This window comes from Oryzias latipes, chromosome 13 (genome assembly GCF_053564925.1).
Source record: "Oryzias latipes strain Hd-rR chromosome 13, Olatipes_Hd-rR_3.1".
Classification (NCBI taxonomy): Eukaryota; Metazoa; Chordata; class Actinopteri; order Beloniformes; family Adrianichthyidae; genus Oryzias; species Oryzias latipes.
In genome coordinates this window covers 33,314,985-33,335,187 of record NC_136249.1, presented here as the reverse complement: position 1 = coordinate 33,335,187, position 20,203 = coordinate 33,314,985, and the positions used below count along the sequence as shown (strand labels likewise).

Sequence of the window (20,203 nt, the reverse complement as noted above, 5' to 3'; positions counted from 1 at the left end):
TGTGCTGTCCTATGACCCCACCCTTCCATTGACGTGTTCTCCCTACCATGACAAAGGTGGATAAAGGTGGAAAGATTTCATGTAATCCATGGACACCAGTGAAGATCACAAATCATTGAAGAAAAAAGGTTCAGAGCACTGTCTAGTGGGTCTACATGACCCAGCTCCCAACATTAAAGTGCCTAGGATAGCACAAGGGATATATATCCTACAGATAAATGTGCCTTCTTAAACTTTAATTAATTTTGATCTAAGGATTACCTTCATGACACAAAGTTTTGATTCTAGAATGTCGAGTTTTCCTGGACTGTGTGTGTAATGTTGGCTCTTTTTATAGTACCGAGTTAAATCAAATTCTAACTGAGCCAGCATCTTAAAAAAAAGAAAAAAATCCATATTTTCACCCCCTTGAAACAAATCTCACAGAAGCCCCATGTTTGTGTCCCGTCAGCACACACCCAGCAGACTGAGTTTGATGTGGTGACGTGATTTAAAGGGTATCTGATCTCTCAGTTGGCTGTGAACACTGTCCTGCCAGGGTCCTCCTACACACCACTGCACATTTCCACTGAATGATGGGAAAGCAGACTCTAAGTGAGACTCACACAGACTCCTTGAGGTTGCTGGCTTGGGCACCATGTGGTAAAACGGCAGGTGAAATGTGCTTTGATGTGCTGCTCAGGCCGAGAGAAGTATTGACATGCTTTCTCTTTTACTGTTTTGGGGTACTTTAGGTACTTATTAGTGTGTTTTATTTGTATCTTACATTGCTAAATATGTGCACACCTCTGCCCACTAGATGGCCCTCTTGTTCCTTTGTCGGTACAACTCAAAACAGTGTCAATGTTTAATGGTTTACCTATGTTTTGCCAACACCACTGCCATTAAGGACAATCAGGAACAGAATGGCTCAAAAATCCATAAATCAGCCCATTGTTTGTACTGCTGAGTGCCGGTGCGCACTGGTTTTTCCGGGGATTTCAGGGCCTTGAGTTTCCTTCTGATCAACGTCAACAGATAATGGATAGGATATTGTACAACTTACAAAACCACCTTGCGAAAATATGTGAGACAATTAAAAAAACAAAGAACAAATGCTGCTTTCCAGCATATCCTTACTTCCTTGTGCTAATCATCTGTCAGATACTCTGCCTCAGCGCTTTATTGTTGGGTTTTCATCATTCATATGCTTCAGGAAACAAACACACCATGCAGCCCCAGCCCTGCTGCCTCCTTAACCTGTTAGCACCCATCCTCCTTTTAGGTCTGGCACATGTACACCTTCGTCCCCACCAGGTGAATGCAGCAGTCAGTTAGTGAGACAGCCGTGTCGTGCAAAGGCTGGCTGACATATCTGTCATCTTTGCCTCAATAATAGCCAGAGCGTGAGAGCCGGCGCTGCTGAAGTCAGTTATTCATCTCCTGCCTTCCTAATGTGGACAGAAGTCAGGCAGCAGAGCTCGCACAGCTGTTTTACGAGGCCGTTACCCCCATTTCCTGGGCGGAGATATATATTAGACGCCTAACAGGAACCAGCAGAAAAAGAGACGAGTTGAGAGCGAGAGAGCGTGCGTGAGATACCGGAGCCCTGAGCGCTCACAAATCACTTTGCCACCAGCAAGCTCTGACAGGCATCGGCAGGGAGGCCGGGGTTGGGAGCTGTGTCAGCCGAGGCCCACAGGAGCCGCAGAGGGCACATACGAGGTGACACCGGCGGATGGACGCAGGGAACACAAGCCAGACTTTCCCAAAACAACAAGGCAGTCCGAGACAGATGGCTTCCCCTGGCTGCCGCTGCTGTGCTTGCACTGTCTGGAGGCTGCTCTCTTGTTCAGAGGTGTGTCAGCTTTAAAATCTCTTACACGAGGACCGGGTTTCCTGACACCTAAGCCGCCCGATAGATAGCAGGTCTGCTGTTCAACTGTCACTCTTTGCAAACCGGAAGATAACCGCTTCTTCATTCTTTAGAGGAATCAGATGATGATAGTGTAGAAAGGCAGGGGCCTCGGAAAAACAAAACAGCTCTGCAGCTACAGATCACATGCTGTAGCTGCTGTTGAAAAAGAGGTAGTTAAAGCAGAGAGGAGTACGTGCTCGTCACACTATCTGCTTTTAGCATGCACACACATTTCTGTCTGTTCTCAACTACTATTTTTAAGCTCAACTCAGCATTTTGTTTCCTCTTTGCCGGGGATATCTGATTAACTCTTGGCCGACTCAGAGCCCCCCAAGAGCTGTGTGAGCTGCAGAGGAAGCCAGAGGTCCTTTTGATCAAACTTTAAAAAGCAAAACGAGAATTAGAGGAGGCATTTTTGCCCCGGTTGTTCTGTTCCCCGCAGAAGGTTTCCAGCCATTAAATCTGCTCCTCCGAAGGTTTACTGGGGGTCAGGGATTGAGAAACTCTGCCAACATCAGTCATCGTTTTGCTGACTGGGGTACAGCTCCATCTACATTTGCTCGCCTCTGGGGACATGTAAGGAGAGACTGAGTAACAGCCCTGAGCTGACACGTGGAGGCGTATAAACCTGGTCCCGGCAAGGCGGGATTCCGTTTAATCCTGCAGGTGAAGACTTGAAGTCGAGTGTTTCACATGTGCTTGGCACTGATGGCTACTGAAGAAGCCTTTTGACTCGCTGTTGGTGCTGGGACCGCGCTTGACGGCTCCGCTCTGAGCTCGCTTCAGTGTGTGGGACGCCAGTGTCAGAAACCGACTGGGATTTTCTCCACCTGTTTCCAAGCAAAGAAAACCGAAGTGATAGGTGCTTGGTGTTTTTTTGCAGAGGTGGCGACAGCTGTGCCACACATTTTTCAGAACTCTCCACACTGCTGCAGTTGTTCTGTTGTGTGTAAACACCTTACGTCAGTTACACCTTTCCACGGAGTGATTCACTGCTCCCTAAACAATCCCCGGTTGGAGGCAGGGAGTAAAGAAAAGGTCAGGGAAACTTTTTCCAAAAGCTCATAAGTCCTGGAACGGTGAAGCCGTCACGATGAAACTGGAGTTCTTGCTGCTGATGGTTGCGTACATGCTGGACAATGTGAGCAGCATGTCTACATGTAAGACGGTGGACCAGGAGATCATAAAGAAGAAGCGCATCGAGGCCATCAGGAGCCAGATCCTCAGCAAGCTGAGGATGGCCAAAGCACCTGAGCCGGATGAGGCCGGAGAGAAGGAGGAGATCCCCAGCAACCTGATGTCACTCTACAACAACACCAAGGACATGCTGAAGGAACAGCAGACAGTGGTCGAGACGGTCTCCTCTGAGCAGGAGGAGGAGGAGTACTTCGCAAAAGCGATAAACAAGTTCAACATCACCAGTAAGTACCAGACAACTCACCCCACAAACACAACACCTCGAATCCCACTGAAACCGACGCCTTGTCTTAAACGCCAACCATAATTTATGGTTTAACTGTAGTCATCAGATCATTTCTTAAATTCTTTGTTTTCTAGAAACACATAAGCAAACTGTCCATCATTGACTGTTTTCTTTGTTATCCTGAAGCTCCAAAGAGTTGATCAAAACCTCAAAAAGTTGCAGAATCAAACCAACCGGGTTCCTAAAGCTTCATTTAGGGTGGACTCCCCGATCCATACCATGCCTGAGTACGTTGACCAGACCATGTCTACCCCCTCACCCATGCAGTCTTCAGAAAGCAAACCAAATGTAGCATAACTAACTCTTAAGGTAGAACTGGAACAATATCAAGCCTAGTCCACGTTTGTCTTTAAAACTCAAAATTTCATCTCTCTCCAGAAAAAACGTCTACTTTTTTACCAACCCTCCCCAATCTTTCATGTTCTGGTGCTGTTCTAGAAGCAGTAACTTTATCACTTTATCAATAACTCATTTTTCAAGACGCACTGAGACCAAGAAGATTCTGCTAATGTCCTGGTACCATAAAACCATGTTATTGTGGTTCATCTTGGGCTTCGTTTTGTGACATCTCCTGAACCCTGACCCGAGTCCAGCCCTTCAGCAATCCAATTTTGAAATGAAAATGGTGTTTTAGTGTTTTTAACATTTTCTTGTGGCAATTCTTTTCTGATGGAAGACATATATAAAAAGAAAATTAAGCTCAAAACTGCATTTCTGAGTATTTTCTTTATTCAAATTGCTGTGAGTCAGGAGCAGACTTAAAAAGATCATATTTGTGACGTAGAAAAAGACCCCAGGTGGCCACGGGCTCTCTGCTCCGTTCCACTTCCATCCATGTTTGTCTTCATTTTCCTCGTCCGAGCTGGCGTCTGGCTCAAAACTGTACGGCTGCTCTGTATTTTTGTTTGCATGGGTCTGGCATTAGTGTCTCGTCCACAACTCAGAGGCCAATTTCTAATGAACTACTGCAGCTCTACAGAAACTATGGTTGTGTCCGGATTCTTTTACTACTGACTACGTAGTGCACTATAAAGGGCGTTGGCCATTTTGTCGTGCTGTCCGAATCTACAACTCCAAAATCAAGCGCCCTAGAAATTTCCCACAAGTCTTTGCGAAAAACCAGCAATACATTATGTTATGGTATTAGGTTTTTACTTTGTGAAATTGGTGACCTCATATTTGCCATTTAAAAAAAAAATAGAGGGCAAAAAGTAAAGAGAACTTCAACGATTTTGGCTAAAAACGGCCTGATTATTATAAAAGGCTGCGGGAAAGGCTATGAAAATAGTTCAATAGATGATAGGAGCGGAACTTTAAGGCCGGTTTCCAGCTTTACCAATTGTGCCGGAGTGGCACCACTGCCACATCTGCTGACATAAAAACTTTGGCTAAAACAAACCAAACTTTAAACGTAATGAATAGATATTAAACTTATTGTGCTCCAGAAACCAGAACAAAGAATAAAACCTAGAGCACCCAACAGCCCCTTTTCTTGTCTTTGAATAAAAAGAGCTGCATTTAATCTAGAGAGTGTCAAACTGGAACTTGGGGTAAAGTTGTGTTGGCCTGGAAGTAGATGGACTAGAGGGGCATTTGTTCGTTAGCATGGATCACAGCAGACTGGTGTGAGTGTGTGATCAGCATTCCCCTCACACATGAACATCTTCTGATCTCCACCCAACATCTTCGGGCTGCTTTTGAGGATCACAGATCACACCCGTTACTCGTTATGAGGCCCGTTTTCCTCATCTGGAGTAATGTTGTCTTTATGATAGCCGCTGCATTCTTACTTAACTACTTTATTAGCCCACTCTGGCAAAGCTGCAAGTTCCTAAAAAGGCTTTCATTTGCGATGACGCCAGAAACTGTTATGGATCCGGCGCTCCATTGTTCTCCGCGTGCCCGTACTTCTCACCTTATCAAGAGGCAAACACATGATCTCCACTTTTATCCGCCAACATCAAACAAGAAGACTCAAGTGGATGGAGCACTCTGTGCAGGAAAAACAAAGCAACTTTCATAATGAGAGGTTTTGCTTGGCTTAGGTGGGAACACAAGAACAAGCTGGCATAGAGAAACCAAGATGAGAGTAGATTTTGGTTTCCTTTTCCTCTCTCTCTCTCCAGCTGTGACACTGAGGGGGGGTTGGGGGTTTTCTGTTCTGTAACTTGAGCGTTGGGTTCTCCCGTCTTAGCTACCCGTCATACATCATATCTTTCTCCCAGAGCGGTTTCCACCCAGCTCCCCATCTGTTCCTCTGCCATCTCTGTGCTGTCTCTGCCGGGCTTCCTGAGCTTATTATCAGCGTGTTTTCGGAGCATGTTTGTGACAGGATAGCATGGCAGGAAGGAAGGCAGGCCGATGGCCGCAGAGATGTGGAGTGACTCAGGTCCGGTTTGAGCGGTGCCCATGGGGGAGCACGTGTTTCCTAAGTCCTAGGAATGCCAGAGAACACCCAACTTAGCCTCGTGTGACTCCCAAAAGCAGACAAAACCTCCAGACAAATAGAAAGAAACAACCTTGTGTGTATTTGTTTAGTCTTTTGGTGTCACAATTACTAAACCACCTCATCTTTGTTAAAAGATACCAAGAGTGTGAATGAGACAGGCAGTTGCTCATTAGTCACCACGATTACTAAAATATTTATGCCCCGCAGCAGATTGTTTCTGCATTTCTTCTTTCTAGCTGCGCCTTTGAGTGAAAATTTCACCACCGCCACAAACTGGAATACTCAGCTAAATTTGCACATAGTACCAGGGAAATTGAATCGTAGCCATAGTGCCCTCCCTAAACAAAAAATATGACATCGCAGTGGTTGAAACAAAAAGAAAAAGAATGGGATCAAAATATCTTATGGGCCTCAAATAAAGTTCTAAATATATTAACGCAACTAAAACATACTGTATGTGTCAAGGATATTCAAAGGAAGTGTGAAAATTATTACAGGATGGCCACAGTGTGAAATTTTGCGGTCTTGAATAAAAAAAATAAAAATCAAACTCCTGCTAAGGATTTCAATCTATTGCCTCCTCACTCCTCCAGCATCATTGGAAAAAGTGTCCGTTTAAGTAGTTGCTGATTTTTAACGGAGTTAGCATAGCGAGCTCGCAAAAGTGGCGTTCCTCTGCACATTTTTTACCCGAATAATTTGAAAACTGAATCAGTGAATCGTTGACTCAAGCGGAACAAAATAATATAACATACAATATGAGCCTACTAAGAATGACCTGTTCGTCACCCCCAGGTGACCAAGAAATAAAATGGTTGCTATGGAGACAAAACCAACCGATAAGCCGTCATTTAAAAGAAAAAAAAAAGTGGGTTTGTTTTTTCATAAATTTGTCACGTTCAGCTTTGACCAGGGAGGCCTGCCAGTGAAGGTGGGTCAAAAGGGGTTAATGCGGGGGCAAGGGGTGGCACCTGCACACAACCCAACGCTGCTGGCAGCATAATCTTTCTATCTTATTTACTAGGCGAATCCTACCTTCCTAAAACACACTGTGTGGAGATGCATACTTGCATGTCCTACATTCTAAAACTCAACTGTCTCGGTCTCTGTTGCGGTAAATCGTTGGTGAATTTGGCTAAATTCCTTCAGACAATTACATCCGTCCCCTGAGGACCACACCAATCCTCCTCCACCACTTATGTTGCTCCACATGGAACTTACCTTGTTTCTGAGCTTTCTCAACCACTTCTTCCATGGATTTATGAAGATTATTTGACTTTAAAAATATATATATATATATTACAGAGACCACAGGCTGGAAGGGCTGGTCAGCATGTGGGAGGCAAACAGATTGGGACATCAGCAGGCGAGCTGCGGGAGGGTGGGGCTGATTATAAACCAGGCAGGCATTTAGTGAGTTGCTGGAATCTGCTTCCCCTGTCTGGTAATTACAGAGCTGTCTTCTACCTGTCACAACAGCTGTCCCCGGCTTACCTGTGGATAGGCTTTTATTCAACACACAAATCCCCCCCCACACCCATGCTGGCAGGGAAGCTATATTTACCCCAACCTGAAGGGGTGAAGCTTGATTGTGCTGGTCTAGCATAGAGAGAAACCCTAGAAGCCTTTAGAATGTGAAGGTTTCTACATCAATGTGTAAAAAAGAGTCAAATCTGTGGGAAGAAGAGAGAACTGAGTTTTAGTAAGAAGACGTTGCTGCAGCCTGTGTGTTACTCAGGAAGAGAGTTCACTTCCTGTTTCGCAAATGCTTTTCTAACACATTCATCTCTGTTCTCTAACCTGGGTGAAGGTCTTCACTGAATCGCATTTGCTGCTTTAATCAGCCGTTCACTGCTCTCTGTCGTCCACTGCGATGCTGTGACGGGTTTCACTTTGAAGCAGACACTTGACTGTAAGGCCTGGGTGTGACCAGAAAGTGACAGTTCGTTTCCCTTGTTCTTTGTATCGCCTCTTTTCGGTTTCAGTCCAGCGAGGGCTGAAACTCGGAGGCGCCGGAGACCCCGGTTACGCGAGGCGCAGACAGGCTTGATGCAGAGAATCCTGGTACAGCTTGGGTCGGGTGTGCAGCAGAAGAATGCAGGACTGGGTTGGGTTGCTATCAAAGTAATTCTTGGACTTAAGAGCAGAGAACCCTGGCTTTGGCAGGCTGAGACACAGTAGAGGATTTGGACCGCAGCCAGACCTCATTCATACACTTCTCCAGTTTCGCCTGCTCACACCTTTGCACCGCTTCCATTTGAATTCACACTTTATATTCTACTTTCATTGCATTTAACATATTGCATTTGAATTCCTCAATGCACACAGCTGTTTAGAATCTGTTTTTTGATCAAACTCTGCAAGCAGAATGCTCCTGCCGTCACCGTGAACAGACATCCAGAGGATGAAAGCTGCAAAAATGGACAGCAGCACTGAGAGGAAACCAGACTTCCACCCCAGTCATCTTTGCAGCAGCTATACAAGAACATGCGTCCACTCTTTAAACACTTCCAACACTTTAAACCCATAAGTTCTTTGAACGGTTATAGAAAACCCATAAAGTTTCAACAGGGAATACATTTTACAGACGTTTATGTTGATTATTACATACACATAATACTCGACTAAAAGCAGGATGCTTTGAAGCTGAGAATGGGACTGACTTCAGACTGAAATACTGCTTTCAGTTTTTTTGTTCCGTTTCCTTAGTTTGGCGGCAGAAATTGAGTGCCCCCATGAAGTGAAAATTACCCAACTTCAGAGGGTTTGTTACCGGTAGGGTTTCCCATGTCACAATGATCCTGGTTGAGGCTTCAGGAGTGCTTTCAAACCAGGGTAGCCCTACAGACTTTGGTCAGTTGGCACAGAATAGAAAAAAAATTGCTTTTGGGTTTGATTTTACACCTGACAACTCTTAAGCTACATTCACACTGCATGTTCAATCGACCGCTTCCATTGAAACATCTTTGGGGCTTCTGCTTTCAAACATCTAGTGTTCATGCATTGCTACGCACGTTTCTACAACTGCTGGGCTCTGCCCACAAAAAACATGTCCATTGAACCCGCATTAAACCAGTTTAACTTCGACCAATAAGAGCCCCAGCTTTGGCAGTGGTGTATGGATGGGGTCCTTTTCAATTCAGAGAAGTCCCAACGGTTGAGAATTGACCAATATGGGAGAGATTAATAATTGCAGTTTGTGCCTGAATCGAAATTATGGTACCAAGTCTTTCATGTATCGGAATGGAGCTGTGAAATCCTGGAGCAAGTTTGACCAGATTTGCACCGCTTTGACATTTCGCACCAAGACTCTTCCAACCGTAGGGGACTGACTTGTGCTAACAAACAATAAAAAAAGAAAAAGAGTAGTAATTTCTTCCCTGCTTGATCCAGCGGGAACACCATTGGCTAAACGTGTGTTCAAGAACCCACATTTGAACGTAGCTTCAGAAAATGAAGATGGTTCATCCCAGAATTCTTTGGATTGTCATATTAATAAACACCTGTACCATCTCACTACACCACCCATTTTCTTTCATGTTGCCCCTTTTCTGCGGCTGCACGTGGTGGAGTGGTTAGAAATCTCTCCTGGGTCCTTTCTGTGTGGAGTTTTCATGTTCTCCTCGTGGATGTGTGTGTTTTCTCCGGTCTCTCTGGTTTCCTCCCACAGTCCAAACATACGAACTGTTGATAATTTGGTGACTCTAAATTGTCCATTAGGTGTGCATGTGTGTGTGTGTGTGTGATTGTTCATCTCTGTGTGGTCCTGTGATGAACTGGTGAACCGTCCGAAGTGAAACCAACATTTGCCCAATTGTTGCGGGGATAGGCTTCAGCCACCCCATAACCCAGCATCTAATTAAATGGAAAATTTATGGATGCTTTCTCTCGCTCTCTCTGTAAGACTATTTTCTTCTTCATTCTACTTGAAATGTTCTGTAGACGTCAACAAGCTCCCTTTGGTTCACTTCCTCTCTTTGAGTTGCTGGATTTACTCTGTTTCTGAACTGCACCAGGGTTTCCTTGCAAGTCAAGCAGGACTCAGTTGTTTGTTCTTCACCAGAGTACAGATGAGATCATCTAAACCAAACAGTTTTGTTTGAAAGTTCTCTAAACATAGACCAAAAATAAAATAAAATAAAAAAATCCCCTTTCATTGTCATTACATTTCTGTTCAAAGGACCATTTTTGTTTGCATGTGCCCTTAAGCTTGAACCTCATTGGGCTTCAACTGCCGGTGGTCAGAATATGGCTTAGCAATGATCAGTTGTTCTAATGCACCAAAAATTCCGCCCACTTTAGATTCTGTTATTCAGGTCATGTTTAAAAATTTCATGAAATTAAACTACAACTGACTGGAAATCGAGAATAAAGTGTGACTGGTCGGGTATATAGATATATCATAGAAGTGCTCATAAACTATTTGCCCGAACTTATTATCCTTCAAGAGGAAGATTAGCTGAGTGTGTTAACGTGTGTATTTTTATCAGGCGAAAGAGGAAGATGCCAAACAGTCTTTAATTCAATTTCAATTCAATTTTTTTTATATGGCCCAAATTCACAACAACAGTCGTTTCGATGGGCTTCGTATCGGCAATTGAAAAAGTTAAACATAAAATCAAAAAGATCATATATACATTGAATTAAATAGGAAAATACTAAATTGAACTAACAAACTGACTAAGCTAAACTGGACATCCCTGCCCTTAGACCCCCCTTTGCGGTAAGGAAAAACTCCTAAAAAACTGGATTCCGGAAAAAACGAAGAAACCTCAGGGGTGCCCACATGAAGGAGGGATCCTCCCCCAGGACGGACAGGCGATTTACCAGAACTGTTAGAGAAGAATTAACTTATCTAACTCTACAACTACATATTTAAAGTCCAGCAGACGAGCTTCATCCAGTCAGAGTTGGGGGGGGACAGTCGGGGGCGCGAGTCGAGCGGGAAGCAGTAGTAGAGGCGAGCCAGAGACGAGGTACACGGTCAGGTACAGGAGCAAGGATGAGCCAACTGGAATCTGGAAGCACTCCCACTCCCCAGGAGGGGAGAGGGAAAGAGGGAGACTACATGAATCACACTGCACCAAACAGAGGCATGGAGAACTAAATGATGAATAATGATCAAGAATAGAGAAGAGAGGAAGGGTAGAAGTAGATGAGAAAAGAGGACAGTGCACCATAGTTACCCCAGCTTCAACTTCTAGCAGCCTAACAACTAATTGTTATTGTTATTAAGTTTAATTTAAACACATTAACATTAAGTTAAATAATCTCAGAATACTAACTAGTCTGATAATAATCCTGTCCAAAGAGGAATGTTTTCAGTCTAACTTTGAATGTAGAAACTGAGTCGGCCTCTCTTCCATGTGCTGGGAGCTTATTCCATAAAACAGGGGCTTGGTGGCTAAACGCTCTACCTCCAAATGTACTTTTACTAATTCTAGGAACCACGAAGTGTTCTATTTGAGGTGTAAGGGACTATGGGGTCCTTAATATAGGACGGGGCCAGTCCATGTAAGGCCTTATAGTTTAACAGGAGGATCTTGAACTTGATTCTAGAATCAACTGGGAGCCAATGGAGCGAAACCAACACAGGAGTGATGTGATCTCTTCTGCTAGTTCCTGCTAACAATCTAGCTGCTGCGTTCTGAACAAGCTGGAGACTTCTTAAGGAACTCTTAGGACACGCTGCTAACAAAGAGTTACAGTAATCCAGCCTCGACGTAACAAATGCATGGATGAGTTTTTCAGCATCACTCTTAGAAAGTATATTTCTGATCTTAGCAATATTCCGCAGGTGAAAAAAGGCAGTTCTACACGCCTGAGATATGTGAGCCTTAAATGATAAATCCTGGTCAAATAAAACCCCAAGGTTTCTAACTTTGAAATTGGGGGCTATACTTATGCCATCCAGGGAGACCATCTGATCAGACAAAGCATCTCTGAGGTTTTTTAGGACCTAGTATAATGACCTCAGTTTTTTCTGGGTTCAAGAGGAGGTAATTCATTATCATCCAGGTCTTGATGTCTCTGATGCAGGCATTCAGTTTCTCTATATTGTCATTCTGGTCAGGTTTCATGGATAAATACAACTGCGTATCGTCGGCATAACAATGACAATTAATGCTGTGTTTCCTGATTAAGTTTCCTATGGGAAGCATATAAAGCATAAATGGGTCCTAAAACTGAGCCCTGTGGGACTCCGTAGTTAACTCGAGTGCACTGAGAGGAATGTCCATTTACATTAACGAACTGATACCTATCGGATAAATCGGATTTAAACCATTGGAGGGCAGATCCTCTGATCCCTACGTCATGCTCTAATCTTTGGAGTAAAATACTGTGGTCGATGGTGTCAAAGGCTGCACTGAGGTCTAACAGGACCAGAATAGAAAGTAGTCCCTTTTCCGAGGCCAATAACAAGTCATTAGAGACTCTAACTAGTGCAGTTTTCATGTCGCATGAAAAGTGCACTAGTTATGAAAACAATGCGAGTTAATCTAGCAATAGTGCCTAAAAGAAATCTTGGATTATTTCCATTCTCTGATATTAAGGTTGAATAGTACTGGCTTCTAGCTTTTCGCATAGCTTTTTAATAATTTAATAAGCTATGTTTCCAGGTATTCAGAGACTGCTCTGAACCAGAGCGGCGCCATTCTCTTTCCAACTAACGGGTTACTTGTTTAAGAGAACCACGGTGCTACTCGGTTCTGTCTAACAAACTTAGGTTTCAAGGGGGCAACAACATGGAGTGCACTCCTTAGGGCTTGTAAGGCATCATTAACAAAGTGGTCATTTATACTAGGACTGATACTATGGGAGCTGGAGTATTTTCTCAGAATATCACTAAGTACTGGCTGAACTGTGTGTTTAAACTCAGACACAGAATGGTCAGTTAAGGTTCTTCTAAGCTGTTTCTTATTCACTGGAGCAGTAGCATGTTCTAATGTAAACTGGAAGGTAATCAGAAAGTGATCAGAAATGATGGGGTTATGAGGATAGACACTCAGCTGGCTGATCTCTATACCATGGGTTAGAACAAGGTCCAGGGTGTGCTTGTGACAGTGAGTGGGTTCATTTACATTTTGGGTGAAACCAACATCATCTAATAAAGCTGCAAAAGCATTTCCTAGACAGTCACTGGGGTCATCAACATGAATTCTAAAATCCCCTATTATTATAATTTGATCAGAATCTAAAACAATAGTCGATAGGAAGTCGGAAAACTCAGTTAAAAATTCTGAATACGGGCCGGGGGGGCCATAGATAATTATGAATAAAACAGGTTTTGAGTCTTCCTGTTTGGGTGATTTATAGACAATATGATGCTTTCAAAGGAGTTATAAACATTTTTAACTTTAGGGCTGAGAAGTAAGCTAGACTGTGATATTACTGCCAAACCACCTCCTTTCCCTGAAATCCTGGATTTCTGATAGTTAGCATAAGTGGGGGGGGTTGCTTCATTCAATCTAACATAGTCATCCTGTTGGAGCCAAGTATCTGTTAAGGCTAAAAGACTAAGGTTGTTATCAGTAATTAACTCGTTGACTAAGAGGGACTTGGAGGAAATGGATCGAATGTTTAATAAACCGCATTTAATTACATCATAATTCTGCTTGTGGGTACTGCTGTCTGTCACTGTTAGGTTTCTATGACGCGCTCCTTTCATTTGTCTTTCAGCACATAAGCTAAAGCTAGGACCTGCTTGACTTTCCCTGCATGGGTTTTGCACCGGCACTAACCCTAAGGGAGGCTCAGAGGAGCGTTTTACACTGCTGCTCTGCGCCCGGGTCTCGTCTCTGGGTTGTCAGGTTGACCGACTAAGGCTAGCAGAAATGTTCGTAGAAAGAAGAGCGGCACCGTCCAGAGTAGGATGGATGCCATCTCTGCGTATGAGACCGGGCTTCCCCCAAAACGAGCTCCAATTGTCAACAAAACCAATGCCGTTTTCTGGGTACCATCTAGAAAGCCAGCGGTTAAATGATGAAAAGCGGCTGTACATTTCATCACTGACTAAGTTCGGCAGGGGACCACAGAAAATGACAGTGTCGGACATCGTCTTAGCCAGTTTACACACCGAAGTTACGTTTAACTTAGCCACCTCTGACTGTCTCCGTCGGGCATCATTACCGCCTGCTTGAATCACGACTCGACGGATCCTGGACTTACTCTGAGCTAACATCCTAAGGTTCCCCTCGATGTCACCAACTCTGGCCCCCGGATTACACCTGACTGTAGCCGCTGGGAGCTCCATGTTTCTAACTTCAGAAGAGCCAATAACCAGAGTTGAGGGTTCAGCGGGTGTGTCGCTGAGGGGGGAGAACCTATTACTAACGTGGAGTCTCGGGTGCTCTGAGTTTTTGCGTTTAGCACTATGTTTCCTCCCAACCGGTGCAAACCCCTGTGTATTTCCCGGCTGCTGGGAAGGCGCTGGGGTGCTAACTGGGCGCGGCCCGCGCTACGAGTAAAGACCTGGCTAGCCGTCTTAGCTTCCACTGTGCGGAGCCGCGCTTCTAACTGCTCTAGCCTGGCCTCCAAGTCTAACACAAGACTACACTTAACACACCTACTGCTATCTTCACTAAAGGAGGCAGGATCCTCACCAAACATGTGGCACATGGGGCAGGAGAAAGGGGGAAAGGCAGAAGGAGTGGTGGCCATGCTAGGGTCTAAGCTAAGGCTAGCAGTGTTTAGCTAAAGAGAAGTGGTTTATTTAGCAAACTGAGAAAAGTGAACATCAAGCGGTTTAACAGTAGTGTATTCGCTACTAAAAGGTGCTGGACGTGAATATTAAACCAGATAACACTTAAAGTAAGCAATAGTGGTAAGGCTGATGCCAAACAAGAGAGCAACAGTCAAACACGACCAGCACTGGAGTACGCTCACCTGGAAATGACGTCACAGGAAGATGCCAGCACTCTAGAAACTTCTAGTTTCTTTTTGGATTATTAAAACTTATAAGATAAAAATGACATAGAAAAAGAAAGACACGAAGAACAGTTGAGTCTCTTCTACAAAAATCTTCAAGTGTCCAAAACTTTAAAAAATTTTAAAAAAGCAATTGTCGTCTGCAAACCAAACCCAACCTGAGCGTTTTTTGTATGAGTTCAAGCTGTTTTTTGGGCCGTGTTAAAAAGATTCAGAGCAGTTTTGTCTAATACTTGCAGCCAAGGGTGCTGATAAGGCAGTCAACAGGATGTTCCTATTCCTCCCACTGTTTCCTCGTGTTGAAGTTAGAGTGTGACAAAAATAGACAAACACATTACACCTTTCCTGTACCTTCCTCTGCAGCGTTTATATCTGGCACCACAGGTCACAGAACCTTTCACCCATTTTATGGCCTTATCCCATGGTTTGAACCAACAAAATAAATTATTCTCACCTTTTATTGTTTCACAGATAAAACTAGCGCGGAGAAGTTTAAGAAAATGATCTTCAACATCTCTGAGATACGAGAGAGCGTGGGGGACTCCAGCCTGCTAACCCGTGCCGAGCTCCGGATGCTCATCAAGAACACCAGGATACCTGATGAGGAGCGGGTGGAGCTGTACTACAGTGCAGGAACTGCGCTTCGGTACCACACCTCCCAGTTTATAACCAATGCACTGAGAGACAAGTGGCTGTCCTTTGACGTCACCGAACCCCTAAGAGCTTGGCTCAGAAAGACAGGTGATATAACCAGACGTGTTCTCTGGGAATTTGATTTCACTACCCTCATTTATTTACACGCCCAAATCACCAACAAGACTTTGATTGTTGATCATTTTGTTTTCCAGAGATCGAACAGATCTTTGAACTGCGTGTTTTCTGCGATTGTGGACAGTCTTCCACCATTTTCAGTTTCGACATTTCTGGGATGGAGAAGAAGCGGATAGACACAGCATTTATACAAACCTTGACCGAGCCGGTGCCTTACATCCTCACCATGTCCATCCCCCAGAACATGAGCAGCCACCTCACCTCCCGCAAGAAACGCTCCACGGACTCGTCCGACACTTGTACAGCGTAAGCAAAGCCATACTTACAGCCAAACCAACACAGATCAGCAGGGCCTGGAACAGACCACATGACAGTCTCAAAGTTAACATCTTACACTTTTACTTGTTGACTTTTCAGAATAAACCAGTCTTGTCTTATCCCACGTCAAACCAGCATTTATCTTACTGGTAAACAATCCAGTTACTGTATTCCTGTTTCATGAATATACCATTTTTACCATACTTGAGTGAGAAGAACCTTTTTTTTTCTTCTTAAAAAGCAGCAGACAGTGTCAACTGAATGTTAAAGCGATTACTGGAATCATGTGACATTGGTTTTGTAGAAGCCAATGTGTTGCCTGTCAATCAAAAGGTTTAGATATAGAACAAAATAACGAGTTATTTACATTTACCAAACAAGCAGCAGTCTTGCAATTTAACCACAGTGGAAGAAACTGTTTCTGAAACCAGGCAATACATTTTTTGTTTCTGTTGTAAGACTGGAAGATTTTACATTTGAATGAATGGGGGCCAACTTGGCTGTGGTGAACAGACCTGGCTCTTAATCCACTATATAAAGGGATGCCCCTTACTGCAGCTGTCAGCATCCAAAGCCCTCACTGCTTAGACCGTAAATAGGCACCACAAGCTCCCATGACCCCCCATCCCCACCCCACCCAGCCACAAACAAGGCAGGAGATGATTACCTTTGAGTTCAATTGGATTTATTCCCATCTCACAATTATGAGTTTTCAAACAAGGGAAGTTCTTACAGAAAATGTCATGTAAGTCAACAAAATTATTGTTTTTCTAAAATTCTTAATGTATTCCTTTAGTGGTGTGTGTGTAGTGCAAAGCAGTGTGCTCAGTGTGTTTAAATTTCAAGATGTACATAAGAAGGGGCACTTAGGGTTGACAACATGAACAAAGTTTAGGCTCCAGAGGAATTTAAGACCTTAAAGGAAAACCTTTTTAATATAAACTTCAAAAACACATTGTTATCCCACCTTATATGTGTTTAAATTTTTTTGTAGCCAAACGGAGACCTGCTGCATGCAGAGCTTGTACATCGACTTCAGGAAAGACCTGGGCTGGAAATGGATCCATAAACCTACAGGATACTATGCAAACTACTGCAAGGGGTCCTGCAGCTATATCTGGAACGCTGAAAATAAATACTCTCAGGTAAAATTCTCACCTTTATGTGTTATTTCTTCTAGAACTAGATTGCATTTTTTAATTACATTTTTACAAACTTTGAGTTTTCATTGATTAAACAAAAGAAAATTACTACCCAAGGTAATGGTCTAGTTTAATCTTCTATTTAATTATGTTGTCTTATGTGATGATGCTATGTATGTGATAAACAAGCAAACAAATAAATAGACTACTTAAGCCAAAGACTTTTCTTAGCCAAACCCTTGTGGTCACAGTGGTTACTGAACAGTATGTCAAACTTTAGTTTATCCCTAATCCCCAAACTACCTGGTTAGTTTTTATTAGGGGAAGTACTTGGTGCAATTTCTTTTTTTTTTTAGTTAACGTGTCAACTACCGCTAGTAGTCTAGTAGTTTCAAGAGAGCAACATTAATGTACAGCTAGCCACCAATTAGCCCATAAGTTCTGCCTCTGAGACCCAAAATCTAAAAGGAGAGCCATCTCTTATTGGACTTATCACACGAAACAAATATTAGTTAGCTAGCATTAGTTACTATTAGCCTGGCTACTTAGAGCTATCTTTAGTAGATATTTTTATAATAGTTCAGGTTCCAGCCACTGCAGTCTTGTGCTTTGATCTCATTACGCACATGTTGCATTATTTACCAGTATCTAAATGCGCCCTGCAACAGACTGGCAACCTGTCCTTTGCCCAGCAGTAGCCGGGACAGGCTGCGACAACCTGTGACCCCGAAAGGGACGTAGTGGGTATAGAAAATGGATGGATGAATGGATTATCCATATACATTATGTCTTAACATCTATCCTAAACATAAAACAGTTTTTGTCACCTAATAGGCATGGATGGTTCCCATTTAAACTAGCTAGCACAAATGACCATTGGCTAATGCTAACTAGTAACAGCTATATAAGTCACACACAGTTTAAATTTCAGTAACCTTGTAGCCATTTCAATGTTACTGATTTTGCCCATTTTAAAATGACTTTTCGAACTCTCCAGTGATTTTGGCTTTGATCTCTTTTATCTTTTGAGCAAGAAAAAGCTGAAGAACGAGCTACTGTTAACTTGGCCATCATCATTGTGTGTTGCATATAATGGACATCGAGATGGGTTTTAATGAAAATGACCAGCACTGAACCAAAGCAAGTAGATTAGATTCCAAAGATCGCTGGAAGTGTACAATGATCGAGCACTATTACAAATAGCATACTAAGTGAAATAAACTATAGTTAGCCAACGAAACTATGCCAGTAAATCAGAAAAGGAAACTAATGAACACTACATAAAGAGAAATCCAAACACAATCTATTTGAAACCTGTGGAAGCAAAAGATATTCTAAAAATCGTCAAGCAATTCAAAAGCAAAACATCTACAGACTACTGTAATAATATGATGCTGGTAAAAAAGTAATTGATTCCATTGTTGACCCGCTAACATACATTTATAATTTATCATTTTAAACAGGAACATTTCCACAAAAAACTAGCTAAAGTAATTCCATGACACAAATCAGGGAACAAACATCAACTAACAAATTACAGACCAGTGTCTTTACTCTGCCAATTCTCAAGAATACTTGAAAAAGTATTCCTCACAAGTCTGGAAAATGTTAAATACATTAACTCTTCTCAAACTAACCTTCATTTGATGATACAAAGTCCTGAAAGAAATTCTGATTAAAAACAGTAGGTCCAGTAGAGTTTTTGAATATATAATCTGGTTGTTTTACAGATTTTGGCTCTGTATAAGCATCATAACCCGGGAGCATCTGCCCAGCCATGCTGTGTTCCCCAGACACTGGAGCCTCTGCCGATCCTCTACTATGTGGGAAGACAACACAAGGTATTCACACAAACTGTTTCATTCCTCAATGTGTGCAGGCCTAATGCCATCTTAGCACTTATACACTCTGTTCTTCTGCTTTCAGGTCGAGAGCTTGTCCAATATGATTGTGAAGTCCTGCAGATGTTGTTAAATGTACAACAGGCTGTTCTAAAGACATACTGGAATGGAGGAATTTGTTTTACCGAGGTGGACTAGGAAGTACTAAGTATTACCAGTCACCTGGACCCCTTCTACTGCGATCTCCTCTACTATCACCAAATTGTATTCCCTGCATTAACCCATCCACCCTGAGGGAGCATTGGGCTGTAGTCCCAACGTGCTCTGGAAACATGTAGGGGTTTCCCGATGGACCTCTTTATGCTGTTTTTTTTTGTACATACTTTTTTGTAAACTTTTTGCTGTTACTGCAACTTTATTTATTTGTTTGAAAGATGTTTGACCCAGAGAATCATCTGATACAGTCCAGAAGAAACTGGACTTAGGATGTAAGCCGAATGGAAAAACGTCTGTGTTCACGGACGCGACATTTCCGCCTCAACAACTCTCCAAAGAGCTCAACATTAACAGGTGCTAGCTCTCAGGTGCAAAGCTGGTTGCTGGGGTTTTCCTGAAAGAAAATGCTGCAGATGTTCCGTGGATGTGTGGTAGGGGGGAAAAAAAGGAAATCACAGGGACAGTCCAACCTGGGGAATCTCCCTTTAACTGACTGGAGGGCTGGACCTGAGAGCCGGCAAAACACAAACCGTCCATCTCTTTTTAAGTCAACAAATTATAATGAAACGTCCCCTTTGAGACTGTTCATGACTTACTGGTTTTTAACCAGGAGTAGAAAAATATTGTTGTTTTCAGGCTTGTGTTATCAATTCTAAATATTGTGAAAATTTGATCTGTACATGCAGAGACATTTAAAAGAAATAAAGATTTTTCAGTTTTGTGCTTATTACCACACTCGTAGCCAGTCTTCTATCTTTTGTGTCAAACCTGGTGGTGACCCAAAGGCTCATGGGTATGATGTCACTGGAATTGGTTTATTCATGCAATCAAAACAAACAAAACCTAAATAAGACAAACAAGACATGAATTGGTTGGAATATAATTAGTTAAGAAGATGAAAAGAAACACATACATACATGTACACACAAGTACATACAAGTAGGCAATGACTGTGGCAGTTACCGGTGACCATCATCTTCTTCTGATGCGTTTAGTGTCAGACTTTAAGTCTTTCAGTGAAGACAGCAAACGGAAATAAATCAATTGAATTGAATCACATAGTTGTGTTTTGCATTTTAAGCAGAAAGTGTGCAGATTTGTCTTTTTGGATTTTGTTGTCTGTCCAAGCAACCCAGGTCTACCAACAAAACCTGATCA

General features: G+C 42.9%; 1 protein-coding gene and 1 pseudogene across 1 annotated transcript; one reads left to right on the top strand and one right to left on the bottom strand.

Moving 5' to 3' along the window:
* The first annotated feature begins 1,380 nt into the window (after positions 1-1,380).
* tgfb1a (transforming growth factor, beta 1a) lies at positions 1,381-19,780 on the top strand. Its single transcript, XM_004075222.5, has 6 exons — positions 1,381-3,318; positions 15,229-15,498; positions 15,606-15,834; positions 16,841-16,991; positions 18,719-18,829; positions 18,915-19,780. Exons 1-6 carry the CDS (start codon positions 2,991-2,993, stop codon positions 18,960-18,962), a joined length of 1,137 nt encoding a protein of 378 aa, XP_004075270.1. The 5' UTR covers positions 1,381-2,990; the 3' UTR covers positions 18,963-19,780.
* Positions 13,509-14,622, bottom strand: LOC144981548 (uncharacterized; annotated as a pseudogene).
* Positions 19,781-20,203: the final 423 nt, after the last annotated feature.